We start from the raw sequence: 15,845 nt of genomic DNA, 5'->3' as shown, positions 1-15,845 counted from the left end.
ACAATGGCAGAGTTAGGTAATTTGGAACACTTAGACCCATACTTGAGGTTGTTATGGCAGAAGATTGATACCCGTGGCTTTTGAACAACATGTTCAGTAATGACATTTATCAGATACCTTGTGAGCAAGTGTTTCACTGAAGACACTAACAGGTAATGAGAAGAGACACAGGACACCTTTGACAGAGTCACATCATGCTTTTATGACGAAAAGGAGTTAATTTACAAGACAGACAGTATATAAAACATACATTGAAATAAAAAAAGAACTCATATGTGTTTTATAGACAGGTACATTATTATCTCATCCTTCCCTTTGAGACCAAGCAGCCATGGGACTGAGCAAAACATGGGTGATCCCTGGAGAAAAGAAGCAGCAGTTAAATCCTATATTACTATAACTACACTATTTACAGTTCAACAGTCATTGTCCTCTGTCAGACATGGCAAAGAGGTCTACAGATTATATGACACGATATGGCTAATAGTTCTAATATGTACAGTTTCTGTTCTTCACATCCAAGGATCCACAAATCACTGTGCAAAATATACATTTTATAATTCAGGTACAGTCAGATGTTCTTGAGTCCGAACTTGGTACTTACTGTAAAACAGTCTCTATTATGAGCCTGTTATGTGCTTTAATGATTGATCAGATCACACCACTCAGTCTGACAAGCTGAACAACTTGTTTTCATGTTAGCTCTGTATTTAATTGGAGTGCTCAGCACCCATTCCTAGGTTTCAGAAGGCTATAAGGACCGTGTCAAAGAGGAACCAAATGCATTAGCACAAAAACTAAAGAGTGATCAATGAAAAATGTTCTGAAATGCTTTACGAGGTCGGTGCCAGGTTGATAGAGAGACAGAGAGACAAGACAGAGAGAGAAAAGAGAGAGAAAGAGAGAGGAGAGAGAATAGGAATAAGCCAAATTTGAGACATAAACTTCAATATTTTCCATTAGAGGGCTCCAATAAATACAGAGCTATACCAACAACAGCTTCCTCTGAAGAGTAGGAGAAATAAGAGAGCGTTACATCGGCTCAGACCTGGAAAAAGACTGTCGAAGTCTGGCACCATCTCGTTCTTAAAAGAGGAAAAGTAAAATCATCTTGTAATGTGGAAACCTAGGAATGAGTGCCAACCAGGTCTGTAAGAGCTCTGTACGCCTCCTCCTCCTACTCCAGAGGGATTGTGGGAGAGTGACAAGGTTCAAGATAGATCAATGAAAGTATGCCATTAATAATCCTATCCCCATACAGCATTGATCAGTCCCACCAACCTGCTTGGAATATCAATCATTTTATCTACAGCTTACACATCTGAGCAGATCCTCTATGTGTGGATAGATAATTATGTGTAAAAGTACAATCATCCAAAGTAAACAAAGGGTTCTTTTGTAAGATACACACTCCTTTTAAATATTCAGGAATACTGGAGCAGGTGATTGTTTGCCCCTGGCTTTGATTTGTACCCGATTAAAATCCCTTTTATGGTCTCACTTGCTCTTACAGTAAGTTTGTTTCAACCAGTCCCATGGCCAGCAACAATGGCACCCATAGCTCTCCATACAAGTGTAGGTGAGAGTTTGGCAAGACCAATCACTGTATACAAAAGGCATGCATAGATTAAACCTGCTAAGACCACAAGAAAGAAAGTTTTGTTCTCTAGAGAGGAACTGTTTGTTTGCGGATCAGCTCTCATATGTATAGAAAGAATGATGCTGTGACATTTTTATTAAGGTTTGTTATTGTTTGTTGTGATGGTGGTGAGACTAGAGGGGGCATCAGAAAGTATTCGTCAAATCTACAGACTGAGTCCCAGCAACTTAGGCCAGATCGGGTAGAGGCCTCTCCTGATAACTTGAACAACGCCCCAGACACCTAAAGTAGAGAGGAGGTCACGCTATGGCTATAAGAAAATCAGTGAAGCCCTGACTTATGAAGCTAACAGTCAATTTGCTCTCTTCAGTGTTTCACTGTATGAGACCCAAAGCTGTTATTTATTTATTTTCCCACCACATACAATACTGGCACATCAGCATCAGCAGTATGGTCCCATTTGTTGCTATTACCCACAGTGACCACTTGGGGTCAGTATTGTCACATAGAAAGGGGGGCACTTGCAATTGTTTGGTCAAGGTTAAGATGAAGCAATTGTCTGTCCAAGGTGCTTTAAACAATACTTCAACAATGCTCCGCTTAATGTCCAATTATGCCTGAATATCAGTTAACAGTGACTGCTGTGCATTACCATCTCTTTGTCCAATCAGAGAAAGCCACCATAACCAGCGGATATGCAAAAAGGTAAAATAACTCAAATGGTATGTGCATGACACACACTTCTGAGAGGTCTTTTATGGAAATGTGACTAATAAGCCAAGTAATCACCCAATCAGCCGAGCTCGCTTCTCCGTCATCCCATTACTGCTCCTCTCAGCTCTGATAATTCAACTCAAGTCTAATCCAATCACAACAGCAGCTGCAGGATCTAGAGTAGGAGATGGATTCATTTAGAGCTAATATGGAGTTGGAAATAACAGAAAGCCAAGGCTGTAGAAATGCAGTCCTAAAGGTAAGACTGAAATTGGTCTTTGCTGGCCAAATAGTAAGATAACAGCTAAGAGACTGAGAACTAGAACAAAAACAAAAGAGCAGTTCAGGCTTGGCTGGTGATGACGCCATGATTATTGGTGTCTCAGGGTTTGTCTTATTTTGGTCTGCGTCTTTGAAGAGTTCCCCAGTGGAAGGTATCCTAATAGCGTGGTTGCTGCTGCTGTTGTAAATGGGGCGTCTAGACTACAGTACACCAACCCCAGGCAAGGACGAACCGGAGGAGGGAGCGGGGGATCGCTCAGCCTACTTTCTCAAGTATCACGGCAGAGGAGATGAATCAAGCTCAGCTCCACTGGTATCTAAACCCTGACAGTCTGTCAGCCAGACTAAGGCAACGGCTTGGCTGTAAAACTGTGTGTTCTGGCACCTCTTTTTTTGATAGAGAGAAAGGGTCAGCTCTAGGAGGTAAAATGTTTAATGTATTTCTAAAGCTTTTGATGATGGGATAAAATTTGGAGGGGAAAGGAAAGATTTTTTTCAAAGCGCAATTAGCTTGAAGCAAAACAAGTTTCAAGGACTCGCAAGGTTTGAATAGATACAAGCGCTAATTTTCAACCCTAGATCAACATGAAAATGTCAGCTTTCAGTGAATGGACTGCTTTAATGCTACACCTTTTCCAAATGACTCAGTGTACCACAGTATGCAGAAAGTGAGTGTAGGCTCATAGTCACGGTATTACAACACCCCCCCCCACACTTCTACATTTGTAAGTTAAAGTGTGACAAGATATCATCAGAGAAAATACATACAGTACAGTCCATGGGTTTTCATATCCAGAGAAAGATCCCAGAGTGGCACTGTGCAGAGAGGGAAAGTTCCAGAAATGGTTCTTTAGGAATGAGTAGGGCGTGAAATGGGAACTAATGTTTTTTTGTGTGTTTTTTTTTAAGGAAACCTGGGTCACCCCTTTCATCTTTTGTCTCGACTGATCCAATCACTGCTCCGTTTTCGATGGCATCACGAGGAGCAACAAATCATAACACAACAACACTGACTCACCGACCGCACATTACACGTGTCTACTACCACACAACCATATTCCAGCCTAATACTGTGAACAGGGACAACGAGGGGTGGAAATGTTAAGAAGACAGGGAACAGGAAGAGGGGGGAGGACAGGTAAAGAAGGGGAGAAGGAGAGGAAGATAATAAAATGAAACACACCCTCATCTACGCTTACATTTGTGATTGATGTTTACACGATAACACCATCAACAATCACTACAGACATTCTCACTGTCTTCTAAACCTAGTTTTCACTGAGAAATACGGGGGAATGGAAAAACAGAAGGGTTGGCTCAGGAAAAGGAGACGTCCATGAAGGCATCGTCCTGTTCTCAACACAAAAATGGCCACTGACACTGTTAAGGGCGGTGCAAAAAACCAGGCCAATTTGTTCATCTATTCTCATTCGGCCTCATGAATCTTTAACAGCTGTTCAGTTATTCATCCTGACACAGAAGCCGCAGTTTCATCATCCCTCACAAGGGACAAAAATTGAGTTTGCAGGATTTATTTTGCAAGTTTTGAGAGTTTGAGGTTCTTTCTTACCTGGGGCAAATTATTTCCAAACCATAAACTTCTCTTTGTTGGTGTGCTTTAAATCAATGATTCCCAACTTACATTATGAACCCATAAAATGAAGCAAGGTGTACTTGCAACCACTCATGATTGCACATGACAATGAGTTGAATAGCAGCCTATTACCAATATGCTAGGCCTATAAATTCATCGCTAAATGATTGTGTAAAGTCTATAGGTTTTTAATAACTAGGCTACTAGCTAGTTTCAAACTAGTGATTAAGTAAATCATATATAATAATATAATAATCATATTTTTTCAGATTTGAAAATGTCTCAGCTCATCAAGACTTTAGTAATGTTTAATATTGTGTGTAAATATTAACAACTAATCTCTGACATAAGAACTAGTTTGTGTGGAGCAACCAATTTTGATTTAGTGATGTGTAAATACACTTAAAATTTTAACCAAATGCTATGTTTGATCCCGTATATAACACAAACGTTAAATTTAGTTTAGAATAATTTTGTGCAGCCTTATGTTTTTCCCCTTTTATATTATCCTGTTAACTTTCTTATGACACCTCCAATTCAATTTGTGACACTAGATTAGGAACCACATCTTTAGATTATGTCTCTTTTCTTCAAAATATTACCCTTCCTGGTTTCAGTTGATAAGCACTGAGATGTGAACAGGCTCACGCACTGTCTAGTGAATGGGAATGTTATTAAGTGTTGAGAACAGAGCAGCCCCACATGGAGGACGAGGAACGTTAAAACGGTAAACAGTCAAAAGGTCACGGAGAACAACAACTGAAGAAATTAAAAGGACAAACAAGAAGCAACGGAACACTTCAAAAAAGGTTTTTTGTTGTTTTTTTCGTTTAGAAAACCACAGTACTACTCTCCACTATACGATGCACATGGTGTGGGTAGGGTTAACACGACTTCATTTACATTTAAATCCTCGATCTCCAGCCAGGGACCCCTCCCAAAGGAGGACCCAGTGGGGGTGTGTGTGGGGGGGTGGGGGTGAGGAGGGGGGATGCACTGGGCTAGGGGGGCAGAGACATTCGCACACCGACCGTCTCAGAGACAGAGAGAGGGCAGTCAGCGTCACACTGCATTATCAATTTGTATGTTTATTCATGTGGAACTGTGATTGTTGTTCCTATCAATTCAATAACCTTGATGTGGTTTAATCTCTGTGTGTGTGTGTGTGTGTGTGTGAGAGAGTGTGTGTATGTTATGGGGTGCAACTTTATGCAAGCCCAGCGACAGCAGATGGTCTTGTGATAATCACAACAGCTTGTAAGATGGCAGTAGCAATAATTGTTATTATATAACTGAATCATGCACGTTACTGTATAAAAAACAACCTACACAAACTATGGCTTTGTTTCTTCACTCACAAATTTACATCAGTTCTCTCAGAGAGAATGAATTTTGGCTTTATGGCTCTACATACAGTATTGCTGGAATGTTATATTTGAACAGAGTATGTGTGGTTCACTCGCTCTGTAGCGTAGTTATTTCACTTTTCCTGAGAAAAGGTGCCATATATGTGTTGCAATGTGTGCTTTCCACTACTAGGACGAGCGTGTGTGTTTATGTTTATGTGAAGACCCCTACATCGTCACTGTGTGTCCTCTGTTTGCCTCTGAGTGTGACCCAACTCTCCAGGCTGCTCCCCCCTGGCAGCGCTGGGAAGGTCAGGCGTCCACTAACACAGCAGAGGGCAGAGACGGAGGGTGGAGGCCGGCAGGTTGACCCTCTCCTGTTGATGAAAGAGCATAAATGGAGCAGGAAGAAGAGGTCACATTGACTTCTTTTTTTCCGCCTCCCTCCCCTTCTACCCAGCAACCCTCCTGTGGCCACCAGCCTCAGTCCCCACTTGCTCTTTCTTGTGTTGGTTGCCATGGTTACTGCGGCGGCCCGTGTCCGGTGGGCTTGACTTCCTAACCAAACCTTCCGGGCCACGGGCAGCCACAGCAGCTCTCGGTCAGTGCGCTCGTCCCAAACTCACACAGCTAACCTTGTCGCAACATCTCACAAAGAAGAAAAGGCCAAATTGTGTTTCTTTTGTCTATGTGATATTTATGTGAATGATCCAAATCCATCGTTCCTTATTAGATATTATTATCAGACCATACATTACATGCATTAAGCTTTATCTCGTTAAAACAAATATGATAATGTTAATGGAGTTTTTAACCTCATTGCTGTGGTTAGAATAAATAAAGGTGGCTGTAATATGTTCTATAGAAAAACATATTCAAACTGTCTTTTAAAGCAATATGTTTTATTCAGTGGTATGAACTTACAACTTAACTATCAAGTGCATTTCTACATGCATGATTCTTAACAAGGCAGACTTTAGAAGAGCATAGCTACAAATTCTATAAATGGATGTTCAGGTCTCCCTGTAATACATATATTTTAAAATCCCTGAATGCACAGAATACAGTGAAGGGACATTTAAATAGAAAAGCAAATGTATTTAATTTTCTCATTAATGTGACCAAGAGACTGGACTACCAGTATTCCACAGCTCAATAATCATGCCAATTTCCAGAAACCTATCTACTATAATTCTTAACTCTAAGCATGAATGACCAGTAGCTCTTTCAAATATATCAATACTGATCCTTACAGTATCCTTCAAACATGCTTTTCACCAAAAGCTGAATAAAAACCACTGAGAGACAGAGAGATCAGGGTCAAACCAAATCAAGTCATGGCTCCAGTTTTGATGTGGGCGCTCAATTTTAAATAGAGCCATAGACAGGAACTTATATTGTGCTTTCAAACTTCTTTGCGAGTTAGTGGCTGTGTGTGTTTGCGTGTGTCAAACACGTTTTTTGGGACGTGCTCATGCCTCCCCCGAGGGACCCCTGGCTGCGTTGTTTCATATCATCTTCATGTTAAACTTCCTGGTCCCTCCCGAAGAGCCTCCAGTGGCGGGTTCAGATTTCCGGAAAGAGTACTCCACTGTGAAGTTGTTCTTGCGTTGGCCGCGTCCCCGGCTCCACACGAACAACAGCAGGAAACAGAAGAGGACCACCCCCAGGAAGGTGATGCAACCCATTGCCGTGGAGACCAAGATGGTGGTCAGGTCCAAGGTGAACTTGAGGAAAACACGCGTGCTGTTCAGATTTGTGTCGTTGAAGAAGTCACCGCTGTACAGCGAGCGGTTGAGAAAGAAGGCTGAGGCGGCATCTAGCGGCTGGCCACGCACTGTGAGCGTGGCGAAGTAGGTATCATTGCCTCCGGCGTTACTGGCAATGCAGATGTATGTACCGCTGTCAGTAAGCTGGGCGTAGCGGATCTCCAGGGTGCCACTAGGGAGAACAGTAATGCGCCCTGAACTCTTAGCTGTGATCCGTCTGCGCTGTGGGGAAATCCAGACAATAGCAGGTACAGGTTCTCCTTCAGCTCGACACAGAAAACTCACTGGCTGTCCCTCACGAGCGACCACCTGCGGAAGTTGGAGGGAAGGAGTGCATGGACTAATAAATGCAGCAGAATATATACACAACAAAATCTGTCAGTATTACAGAATACTTTTTATGCTTGTAGAGGCAATTAGCATTGCTTCAGTAATCAAACCATGAGCATTTATTCAAGTATCAAACCTAAATGTAATCATCTTCATTACCTGCTGCAGCTTACGGTTGCGTATCTTAGGTTTCTGGCATGTAAAGTGATCGAAGAGTGCAGAATCGGTGAAGGCGCTGAGGCTGACCCCTTGCACCTCCACCGGCCCCGCACACACCGGCACTCTGCCGTCAAAGTTGAGGGTCTTGCGTCTTTGCAGGATCCACAACAGACGGCAGTCACACATCAGGGGGTTCCCATCCACTCTGAGGGTCTCCATACTGTTGACAGAGTGGAAGGAGCCCTCTTCCAGAGTCTGCAGGTCGTTGGAGGAGAAGTTGAGGACCCGGATCTGTCGCAGGCCTCCAAGGGCATGGAGCTCCACTGTCATCAACCCTGTGCTTACCATGATGAGCTCCTTCAGCCTCAGCAGGTCCTTGAAGGCCCAGGGCTCTAGTGTGGTGATGGGATTGTAGGACAGGTTGAGGTGGGTGAGGTGCACCAGGTTCTTGAAGGAAGCAGAAGGGACAGAGGTGATGTTGGTGTTGGTAATGGAAAGCCAGTGGAGGTCCAGACCCTGGAAACTAAGAGGGGAGATGTACTCCAAGTATGGCCAGTGATCAATGTCCAGACCCCGCAGGTTGAAGAGCTTGCGGAAGTTTTGGTCCTCTAGGGCAATAATGCTGAGGTGCCGGAGGCGAAGGGTGACCAGGCTGCGAAGGTAAGACAGCGTCTGGCCAGAGATGGATGTCAGGTTGCAGCGCTCTATTGTGAGATCTTCAAGCCCCAGCAGCCCTGAGAATGCCTGGGAATCAGGAACATAAAGGGTGTTTAAACCTAAAATAAGACATTGTTATTCATTTTACATTTATGCATGATGGCCAACAGTGAATGTCTTATATCTATATATTGTTTCTGTTTGTGTTGAGTTTGTGGGGCTGCGAGTGCTGTATAAAATGCACACAAATACATAAACACATCATCTTCCTTTGTTAAAGGAATAATTCAACATTAAAACACAAGACTACAGCCAGTAGTCGGTCAGTTGGTTAGCTTAGCATAAAGACTGGAAATCCCTTCTACACTTCAGTTTTTGTATGTATTAAACAAATACAATTTACTATGTTAATTAGTGAGTTTCAGAGATGCTGATAGACAATTTTGTTACCTTTGAACATCTGTTCCCTGCTGTTTTCAGTCTTTGTGCTAAGCTAACCCAGTTGCTGGCTTTAGCTTCACATTTAGCATAGACATGAGAGTGATATCAATTCTCTCACTTGGCCAACTCTTGCAAAGAAAGTGTATTTCCCAAAGCGTTGAACTACATATTTCTGAGCCAAGTCAGGAATTGATACTGGCTCTATATCTGGCAAATAGCTGCTTGGCATTACTGCCTATTTAAAACTAAAGAAGATATTCCAGTACTATAAATATGAAAGTGTGATCATCTGGGATCTAATTTCCAAGGAGGATTTTAAAAAATACAGCAAATGTTCTTCCATCCAGTTTTTCATTAGTAACACAGTCACGATACAGACAAGATGCCGGCGAGATTACCTTGTGGGATATATAAACCAGGTCATTGTCTCCCACCTCCAGATGTTTCAGACTCCTCAGATCCTGGAAGGTATAGTCCAATAAAATCACCATCTTGTTCTCGCTCAGGTCAAGGCTGGTCAGATTGCCCAGCTTGGCGAAGGCCCCCATGGGCACTAACTTCAGCTGGTTCCCCCTTAACTTCAGCACTTTAAGACTCTGGAGGGTGGCAAAGGCATTCGGCTCTAATGTGGCGATGAGGTTTTCACTGAGGTCCACTTCTTCAAGCCGTGGGTATGGTGCCAGGTCACCAGCTTGCACCCAGCGGAGCCGGTTCTTGCTGAGGTCCAGAAGTTGTGTCTCCGTGGGGATCCCCTCTGGGATGTTGGTGAGCCGCCGACGCTGGCACGACACTGACCTCAGCTGAGCCGAGCACTCGCACCGTGGCGGACAGGCCTGGCTACTTCCTGGCAGTGTCAGGGTTATTATTGCAACCAGAGAAGCACCCAGGACCCATCGCCACACCCTCGGCCATGGCACTAAGGCAAGCCCACCAGGGCCAGGAGAGCCAATCATGGCCCTGGTCCTCTGACTCCTCGCCTGTCGCAGGCAGGGTCAGTTCACCATACACCTGCAAGATTATACAGAGAGAGGGAAAACAGGAACAGGAGAGAAGCAAAGTAAGAGGGGAGAAACAGAGAATATATGAGAAGAATGAATAAAGACACGATACGAGAGAATCTATCATCTCCCAAGCTCATAAAAATTACATCCACACGGCAGTAAATTATCAATGCTTCCTGCAGTTTAAGAAATATTGTAGGGAAAGCTGTAGAGACTTTAGACATATCATGACACGGCATTAAAATACAAATGACGAGACCCTATTACAGGAACATGGACCAGAATAAGATAATACCCGTAAGATAATTTGTCTTCTCATTAATTCATCTATGGCTTCAGTTAGGGAACTAGGACAGCGGGAACCATGCGAGGGAGATTCTCCTGCTTCAGCCGAATTCATGCATGTTGCATCTCCTCAGCTCTCCTTGCAGCACTGAGACCGTCTACTCCATTTTGACAAACACAATGAATTTATTATCACCACGCATAAACATAGACTGAGCTCCTCAACAATCACGCTATGTGATCACCTATGAAATGTGACGTGTTTGTATCACTGTGTACTCAAGTCATAATATGTGTTTGCTCAGGTATGTGCTGATGCATGTATGCGTAGGACGTGGCATTTTACTGGGTATAAATTAAAAATCATTTTGGTCCTCCTAGCACGAAGATAAGATGAATCACTCATGCTTTAACATTCCTTCAGGCAACCTGTCATCTCACCCACACACTGTTTTCAACTCAGAGACAGTCAAAGAGCACCTGGCATCAGATCTGGAACACAAAAGTGTCCATCTAGTTATCAGGAAGTTATGTGAATACTTTAATACTTGAGGAAAATGTTGCTAAACACAAGGTTTTCGCTCTTATGCTAGAAATTCTCACCAGAAACCCCCAGATGTTAACTCTTGACCACTTGCTGGTGTGTTTTTTAAGATGAAGTGGAAATGAGAGAGAATATATCATCATCACCAGGGAGTATCATGTTAAAATGCACTCTGATGCTGTCAGTGGAGCGAGGCCCGAGCCAAACACATTAATAATATATGGGTTGGTTTGTGCTTAATGGGCAGTGTTCAGAGGGCGAGTCACACAGTTAAAAGAGCCAAAACTCGCCAGTTTCTCTCCTTGCTGTGGGCTTTGCCTCAAATCTCTTTCTAGCAAGTTGGATTTAGAAAACAGTCTCTTGAACGCCTAATCACATCTGACTGTTTCAATGCGTTGGCATCAATGGGATCAAACAGGATGAAATGGGATTTAAGCTAAATTTAAATGATGGCAGACAAATTCTTTGCACACATGCACAACACTCAGAAATTTTCACACATGATCACACATACACAAACTGCAGTAAAACCCCCCAGAGGTCGTGTCTCATCTACTCAGCCCCAGGGCGGATAAGTCCTACAATTTTTGACAGGCCTGGAAAACACTCTGTTTACAGATCCCCTATCTGAAGGATCTGGTTGAAATCTGGCACAGTTTTTCCTTTCGCTGGGAGACAAAATGCAGGCACAGAGAGGCTGCTGTGCAGACTGCTGCACAAACTGACCCAGTTCTCAGCAGCAACTCAGCCTCGCACTGTCAACCAGCAACAACTCACCATGACCACAACAACAGAGCAGCAAACCTTAGCGTCTCTGTGGAATAGAGCCCAGGAGAGTAACAGAGAGATCTGAAAAACAAACATGAGTATACAGATGTTCTGAAATAACGAGCTATTTATAAGACGAAATCAAACAAAATTAGCATCTGTGTCCCCGCTCTGGCAAGATCTTTTTGGCACTGACATGATGATATTTCCTTTCCTGCACAGCACAGTTTTCTCAACTAAATGCTAACTTGAATGGTGGATCTCAAATGGCAATGTCGGTCAGTCTGTAGGTCTGTCCATCCATTCCTTTTGTCCAGACTGATCGTCATGACCATTTTAACATGCTGACATTAGGATTTAGCTGCATAAGAACTGCTGCACTTAAGCCACTAGCATTGACTCTTAGCTATATTGTGAGTGTATATAGTGTCTGTGTGTGTGTCAGTGCACATCTGCCCAGCTCTTAGGCAGTCTGATGGATGTAACCTGTCTCTACACCCCCCCGAGAGTCATCCTACGGGTCAGAGGCAGTGTCGCAGCATGAATCAATGAGATGACATCGTGGAGGCAGACAAGGTCCCCACTGCTGGACTCAAGGACAGGCAGGGATCCTTAAAAAACACACACACACTCTTCATTAAACACATGGACCCACAGGGGTTTGCGCATCATCCAGTGAGCAGGCGAATAAATACACACTGTTACTCTCACTCTTACAGCAAATACTGAGGATAGTTTTTCTACTATTCTCTCCACCTGTAGCCAGTGGTTTTTATCACAGCCTGTGTCCTGTGGATCGGACTACTTCTGTATCTGCTTCAACATGAAAGAGCACAGGGTCAGTCTTACAGCTTGATCCTGTTCCTGGACAACCAACACATACAAGATCACACTAGGAGTCCCCAAATCCACACTACAAACTGTAAATTAACATTTGCCAGATGTTAAGGTAACAGCAGAGGCAAAATCCACCACTATCCAGACAGTTAGGAAGGCAGATTCTGCCACAGACCAGCTGTCCAGGGAGATACAAGAAGAAGAATGGGAGGAAAATCAGCCCTGAAGCTAAAAATAACTTCATTCTGACCTAATGAGCAGATGTTGGGAACCAACATCCCTGTCCAATCACACATATATCATCAGCCTGCACAGACACACAGATGACCATGACCAGATGTCTCAAACACTGGTTCAGGATAGTCTGATTAAAAACACCATGTTGCCAAGAAAAGGTGCTTCCCAAATAAAAAAAATGGAGCGAAGCCTGCAAGCTAGTTCAGGCAGTCAACTCGAGCTGCGCTGATATACACACATGACATGCCTCACTCCATAATCACTAACCAAGCGCACCCTTCCAATCTGGCGGTCTATTTAAACTGCACTATTTAATTACCCAGCTCTCCCCTCTGCTATGTTCAATGCAATTGTTGCCTGCATCCGTATTGATGCTGCTGCTCTGCTCTGTAAGCTTTGCTGCCTGATACACTGTAAGCCACCACCACCCACCCAGCATCCACCTGTAGGCTCCGGGGTTAAGGTATTTGCGCATCACTCTCCAATATCTTTATGTAAACATATCTGCGGGAGAGTGATGAGGTTGGAGCCTAGACGCCAAAATCGAAATATGCTATACAGCAGTAATAAACATTTTAAACGTGAGTTGTCTGACTGAAATACGGTTGTGGTCATTGTCTGGTGTGTTTTTGTGTGGCAGTGTGTCTGACCATAAATAAGTCATCCATGTTGACTGGTAGCCTTTATAAGCCCTTATATTTGGCCAGCAGAGCGTGGATCTCCTCTACCCTATCCCTCCGTCCTCAGCTTTGTCTCTCTCTCTCTCTCTCCTCTCCTCTCCCCTCTCTTCAACACAGGCAACACACCACACAACCACAACGCTCGATAGGAACCTCTCAAAGAGACACAATTTAGCATCAGTGAGGTTGGAGCAGTCGAGCAGTCAGCAGGTTATTAGAGAAGGCTTTTTACATTTTATTGTTGCAAACAAACCGAGGTGCAAGCTTGACACATTTTTACTTTTCATGGGAAAGCTGACAGTTTGTACTTTCCATTGCTAAGTAGTTATAAGTCCAATATTAAATCTGTGCTTAGTCACTCCATTTTAAGCCCAAGTCAAGTGTGGAGGACAGCTTAGCAGCTCTCTGGAACAGCTGCACTAAAGAGGGTGAGAGAGGGGAAATGTAAACATCAGGAGGTAAGACAACTGTGGTAAAGAGAGTTATGATTTCGTTAAAAGGGCATAAATTCTCAGTTTGGCCATAATAATATACAATATATATCAACTAGTCCAAGTCAATATAAAAGTTTTGTTTGTGAGTCGGAAAAGTGAAATCAAGTTTATTTCTGTCTCTTCTAATCAAAGTTTAAGTCTTAATAAAGGATTCACAGTGCCCACATTGTAAGCGAAAAAACAAAAACAGCGACGGCCAAACTTAGACTCGCAATGACAACAAAGGAAAACTGTCATCACAACATAATTAGGCGGAACAAAAATGGAAGAAGCCCTGGGTGGGGGTTCACAGAGCAGGATTCCCATAGTGGCGAGGCGTACAGTGCCTGGAGTGGGAACACAGATATTAATTATGAATAAAAACTGGAACAGAAATAACACAGAAATAATGAACAGAACACAAACACTTGGTCAACATCCAAGTCTCAAATATTTGTCTACATCATGGCCGTCATCACAGCGACACCCAGTAACAGATTTGACCATAAACCACAGCCCCGAGTGTTCACAAAGAAAAACTGAACATTTTTCAAACTGACATCAGTTCAGTGGGCTGCGACGTGCAGTGGGTGCAGTTGCTTTAAGTTTGCAAATAGACACAATACTCACGATGGCGCTTAGTGCCCTGCGACCCTATTGTAGCCGCATCCTCTTCCTCTAAGAAGTCTGAGTCACTGAGGCAGTGAGTGTGAACTGATTGAGACTGACAAGCTGCCTCGTATGACCTTTAGCTGATTAAAGCCAAAACCACAAACCTTTGACTTGAATGCTGCAGTTAGTGTTTCAATGGTATATCCAGAATTTAACAATCATTTAAAGAAGAAAACTCTAGTAAGTTATTTGGTCTCACATTCAGCCTTCTAGACTTATATTCTGACTTCTTCTATATTCTTCTAGTTCATATGACGGAGATTTGTTGCACTATGTTGTTCTAAAAGTTTGGCCCAGGTGGGGCGCCCGCATAGCTCAGTGGGTAGAGCTGGTGACCCATGTACCAGGGTTCGAATCCGCGTGTCATCCCCTCTCTCTCTGCCCCCCTTTCCTGTCTGTCTTCAGCTGTCACTATAATAAAGGCAATGAAAGCCCAAAAAATATACTTAAAAAATAAATAAATAAAAGAAAACAATGTTTTCCCAGGTTGCACACACCCACACCCACACCCACACCCACACACACAGCCAATGCATTCATAGACACTTGGTAGACGGCTGCTGAGCTGAGGATGCAAGGTAACATATCCACACTGTCAGTCTCAATCTGCTCATATACTCCTGACAACTTGAGTCTGCAGCACAGCTACAGGCTTACGGCAAACACACACACCTAACCAAATACACACTTCATCCTTCATCATCCTTTGGGGAACATCACCTCTCTGCTGATGACTGTCTCCTCGTACAGGGGATGATGTTTCACGAAACGAGAGACGCTTTCTGACTCACGCAGCCTCCTACTGTACTGTTTCGCCTCTAACCAGGTGATCCCCAAAATACTTCACAGATCACTGTTTTCTCTGAGCTGATATATGTCTGCATCTTTCCTGAGAAGCACAGCAAAGTGAGACACCACCAATACTGAGAGTTAGTTAAAAAGTGGCACAAGCTAAGAAAGCCAAACTCCAGCCTCAGATCTCTAACTGCATCAAAGTCAGCCAAAATCGCATTGAAACTGAACATGAGCGGAGGATGCACAGTGCATCGGAACAATGCCTGACAGCCACAGAGGAACAACAGCACAACAAACAAAAGCTAAAACAAGCTAAGATAAAACCCCACAAGACAAACAATAAAAAATAAAAACTATGTGCTGCTTGTTCATTAAGGGGAAAATAATCTCTTCCAGTCCTCAAATGACTTCCTCAACAAACATCACATCCCCAAAAACAATTTACTTTCATAATGCTGAAAATAATTTTAATGTTGGAATGGGTGTTGGTTGAACAACACGTACTCTATAAATGTCCCTGCATTCAGACAGGAGCTGTCTGGGTTGGTGTGTGGGCAGGAGGTAGACAACGCTAAGTGGATTAGAAGGGAGACGAGCCCAAAAGGTCGTTTCATCTGTGTGTGTGTGTTGGTGTGTGTTGGTGTGTGCGTGTGTGTGTGTG

The 15,845-nt window shown here is 43.4% G+C and overlaps 1 protein-coding gene across 1 annotated transcript in view; it reads right to left on the bottom strand.

The window, feature by feature from the left end:
* Positions 1 to 201: 201 nt before the first annotated feature.
* The window catches only part of LOC118335162 (leucine-rich repeat and immunoglobulin-like domain-containing nogo receptor-interacting protein 3), a 35,636-nt gene continuing 19,992 nt past the window's right edge, over positions 202 to 15,845 (bottom strand). The window contains exons 2-4 of the mRNA XM_035671372.1: positions 9,291 to 9,900; positions 7,795 to 8,538; positions 202 to 7,614 (exon numbers count right to left, since the gene is read on the bottom strand). Coding sequence (XP_035527265.1) covers positions 7,045 to 7,614; positions 7,795 to 8,538; positions 9,291 to 9,845 — 1,869 coding nt within the window. The 5' untranslated portion in view covers positions 9,846 to 9,900 and the 3' untranslated portion in view covers positions 202 to 7,044. The remainder of the gene's footprint in view (positions 7,615 to 7,794; positions 8,539 to 9,290; positions 9,901 to 15,845) is intronic.

The sequence above is a fragment of the Morone saxatilis genome, unplaced genomic scaffold (assembly GCF_004916995.1).
Source record: "Morone saxatilis isolate NCDOM2014 unplaced genomic scaffold, NCSU_SB_2.0 Contig23, whole genome shotgun sequence".
Classification (NCBI taxonomy): Eukaryota; Metazoa; Chordata; class Actinopteri; family Moronidae; genus Morone; species Morone saxatilis.
Note: the sequence above shows the minus strand (reverse complement) of the source record. Positions and strands in the feature narration are given on the sequence as shown.